Below are 3,872 nucleotides of genomic sequence, written 5' to 3' on the forward strand. Positions count from 1 at the left end.
CTAATTGAATTTAAAGATTTTGTAATTTGAAGTCAAATTTGACATCAATGTTTAATTTATTTTTAATTTATTTTAACGATGGATCTTTTATTTCACCAATATTTCAACCAATAAATATTATATTTCAATATTTTTTTAATAATTAATTACGATCATTTAAGATTCTATTTAAATAATAAAATAATATTTTGCAGAAGACTTTAGAATACCACAGTCATCACTTGTAATTTTATCTTTATAATTTGATATTTCTTTTGTAGAAGATTTTAGCCTTTCAAAACACATATTATACACTAGAACATAATAGAATTTTCGTGATCGTAATTGTCCTAATTTGTAGACATTGTACAAATTCCAAAAAAAGTACACTCCCCCAAAAACTTAAATTTCCGCCCCTAAAATTACATCCTACACCATCAAAGCTCCTTGTCCTTCAGTCCAACAGACTTGGCCGCCGCATCGGCGCCGCCAGCTCCGCTGCTAGCACCCCTTGCCTTCCCCTTCTTATTAAAAAACCCCAAATGAATTCTGACGTAAAAATTCAAAAATGCCAACAGAATCACACCGTTGAGGACGGAATTGAAAACCCATGCACCAATCCCGTTGCACCCGCCTTTCATGAAATGCACCATCAGGACGCCGACGTGGCAGGCCACGTTGCAGACCAGCAGTGCAATCTGGCAGTTCACCACCACCGGAAAACATGCGCCCGGCAGCCCCACGGCGGTCCAGAACCGGTACCCGTAAACCACGGAGTAGACGAGCGTCGTGCAGAGGATCGCCATGACCTGAATCGACTGCGAAAACTCGAGCCAGAGGAACGAGATGACGGTGAGGATCGAGTGGTTGAAGAGCTGGAAGGGGACGAGCCTGCGGCGGCGGAGAATGGTGAAGAATGTGCGGAGCATGTGGGGAAATCTGGAGAGGTAGTACACGTAGGACCAGAAGAAGACCCGACCCGACGGCCGGGTCCCGAGCGGGAAGCAGAGGAGCCACTGGAATGGGGTTTTGGACCGTGGCCAGAACCACCGTGTCTCGCGGATTTCTGCGGCGGAGGAGAGGGTGACTCCGGCGAATATTGTGAACGATATTAGGGCCATCGCGAGGCTGTGGACGGCTGGAATAGGTCCGAGAGGTACGGGTCGACCCGACCGGTTTACAGCGAGGAGGAAGAGGTGGAGGAGGAGGGAGAGGGTTATGTAGACGGCGATGGCGGTGAAGAGGAAGGACCACGTGGAGCCCCAGGAGTGGGTGTGGGACCACCGGAACCCGACGATGGTGGGGTGCTCCGAGAGCCAGAACGTGAGGGCCTGGATACCCGACATTATTTTTTGCCGGGCTGGGGACGGATCAGACGGTAGAAGTGAAGCGTCTCGTCGTTTTAGGGGGCGGAGAAAACGACGGGAGACGGCCCTTCACGCGGTAGCGGGTGGGTCTGGTGGCTCTGGCTCACATCGAATCATTCATTCACAATTTTTGCTTCCAACTTTTATTTTTATGGTTTGGGAATTTGAGGGGTCTTTTAATTTGAGTCTTTTTGGGGGATGGGTGGATAAGTGGATGGACAACTACAAGTTGGAAACTGAATCAAATGACCGGTCGCCATGAAGCCAATAAATAGTGTTGGAAAAAACACGTGCAGGGTCACTTATGAGGCTAAAATGGTCATTTCATCCCTTCTATCTGCAGCTGGGTGATAAAATTGCAGTGTCCAACTTAGAGATCGAAATCGCAATCGCAATCATCATTAGAAATTAGTGTGAAACGGTGAAATCGTAATCGCAATCATGGTCAGAAATCAAAATGAATTTTGAAGATGTTAGTGCTGGAAGATCCAAATTATTTTTCTATTTGTTATGGCTCTACCACTGTTTTCGATCCCATTCATCTCCCCCACGATCTTTCCATTCTCTATCTTTTAGAGATTTGCTGTTTTGACTAAGAACATACTCCCAGTTTTCACAGGACCCGAATTATTTTTCTGATCAGCCCATCTACTACCTGTCATAGAGGCAACATCCTGATAGCCTCCTTCCCAAGAATTGACACCATTACCCCAACCCTTTGGTGGAGTGATACTGTCTCCTCATCTGGTTCCATCCCCGCGACTCATTCCTACTATCTTGCCATGCATTATTCTCCGTGTTTCAGAATTGGGAACGCCAGGAATGAGGGTTTTAGTTTTGGGCACACTACTAATGATGAAATAATCTTCTTTGCCTCACATGTGACCCTCATGTGTTGGCTACTAATGGGGAAGGATGGAAGTTTGAGTTTTGGGCATAAATCCTAACAGATTTCACTATAGGGGTTTAAATCCGAATTTTTTTTACCACAAAGGTTATGTTCTAAATACCTTATTACCAGTGGACCATTTATCCAATTAGGCCTTAGGTTTTCTTAAGCTCAATGAATCAAACATTTGTCGCGAACGTATTGGTATAATTGGAAATTAAAATTCCACAACTTAATTAATTACATAAAACAATGCAAATAGGAAAGGAAATGGACTGTTGATCGTCATGATCATGCTTTATCTTAGAAGGACCCCTTCTCTTGTTACATAAATCTAATATAACGGAGGATATATGTGACGAAATTTGAACCATATTATTAATAGTCTATTGTGAGACTTAGTCCACTTTTCTATTTTCTTATTGTAGATAATAATAATATTGTTTGTTAAATTTTTTTGAAGATATATGATGTTTTGATTCTATATAGTGTATACATTTGAGGTTGTATATATGCTCTCAACACATTTCACATGTAGTGCCAAAATAATTATTAATTAAGGAGTGTGATATCTATACATTTTTTTTTTTACTTTTCACACACCCTTCTAATTTTCAGCCATCAGATTAGATGAATTGAAGAAGATCAAATGACATAAATTAACAAGGGATGTATGAGAAGTAAAAATGGATGTGCGATCCACACACTCTTTAATTAATTACACTAGTGATGAGAAGCACGTATAGGAACATGAGGCCAAAGATGTCAAAATTTCCGCGTTGGTGCATTCAACTTAAATTAGGCCAAATATGTTTAGATTCCGGCCTACACTTAGGGGGTGTAGTCAAACTAAGATTTTAAAGGATTTTAAAAGTGATAGATTTTATAGGATTTAAAAGGATTAAAGACTCCTACAAAATTCATATGGATTTTAAAGAATTTGAATGGATTGTGGTGGAAGGATTTGAAATCCTAGGGGGTGAGGTTGGATTATTTTTAGTCTTGGTTATATATACTTTTTGCTCTCAAATCCCTCAAAATCCACAACTTATTGAAATCCTCCAAAATCTTAATTTTTTTAATACTCTTAGATTTGGATGGATTTTAAAATCCTTTAAAATCTTTTAATTGACTACACCTAGATTTGAATGGATTCTAAAATCCTTTAAAATCTTTTAATTGACTACACTAGGATTTTAAAGTCTTTTAAAATCCTCTCAAATCCGAAGTGATTTATGTACATTTTTTTTAATCTCTTATTATATTTTGTGTGAATTTTTAGTCATTAGATTGAATAAATTAAAAGAGAATCAATAAACATTATAAAACAAAGAGGTATTCATCAATTTCCCCCCTCAACTCTCATAATTAGTCAATTTCCCCCCTCAACTTTAATTTGGCCAATTTCCCCCCTCAACTCTCATAATTTGTCAATTTGCACCCTACAGTTAATTTTTTAATTTGATCATAATTAAACAAGTGTGTGTAAGAAACTAAATAAGATGTATGTTAATCATTTTCCTATGTATTTATCCTATTACAAATAGATTAAAATTTAGAATTTTACAATTTATCATAGATAGTATTATTAATCATAATAAATCAGTATGGAGTAATTTTATTTGATTTTTTACTAT

At 38.8% G+C, this 3,872-nt stretch overlaps 1 protein-coding gene across 1 annotated transcript; it reads right to left on the minus strand.

Moving 5' to 3' along the window:
- Positions 1–217: 217 nt before the first annotated feature.
- Positions 218–1,817, minus strand: LOC103425075 (fatty acid elongase 3-like). Its single transcript, XM_008363151.4, has one exon. It carries the CDS (start codon positions 1,323–1,325, stop codon positions 417–419), a length of 909 nt encoding a protein of 302 aa, XP_008361373.3. The 5' UTR covers positions 1,326–1,817; the 3' UTR covers positions 218–416.
- Between the last annotated feature and the right edge of the window lie 2,055 nt (positions 1,818–3,872).

Source organism: Malus domestica, chromosome 15 (assembly GCF_042453785.1).
Source record: "Malus domestica chromosome 15, GDT2T_hap1".
Lineage (NCBI taxonomy): Eukaryota > Viridiplantae > Streptophyta > Magnoliopsida > Rosales > Rosaceae > Malus > Malus domestica.

Coding starts and splice junctions, on each gene's coding strand:
- LOC103425075 (XM_008363151.4), bottom strand. CDS start 1,325: ATGTCGGGTATCCAGGCCCTCACGTTCTGGCTCTCGGAGCACCCCACC.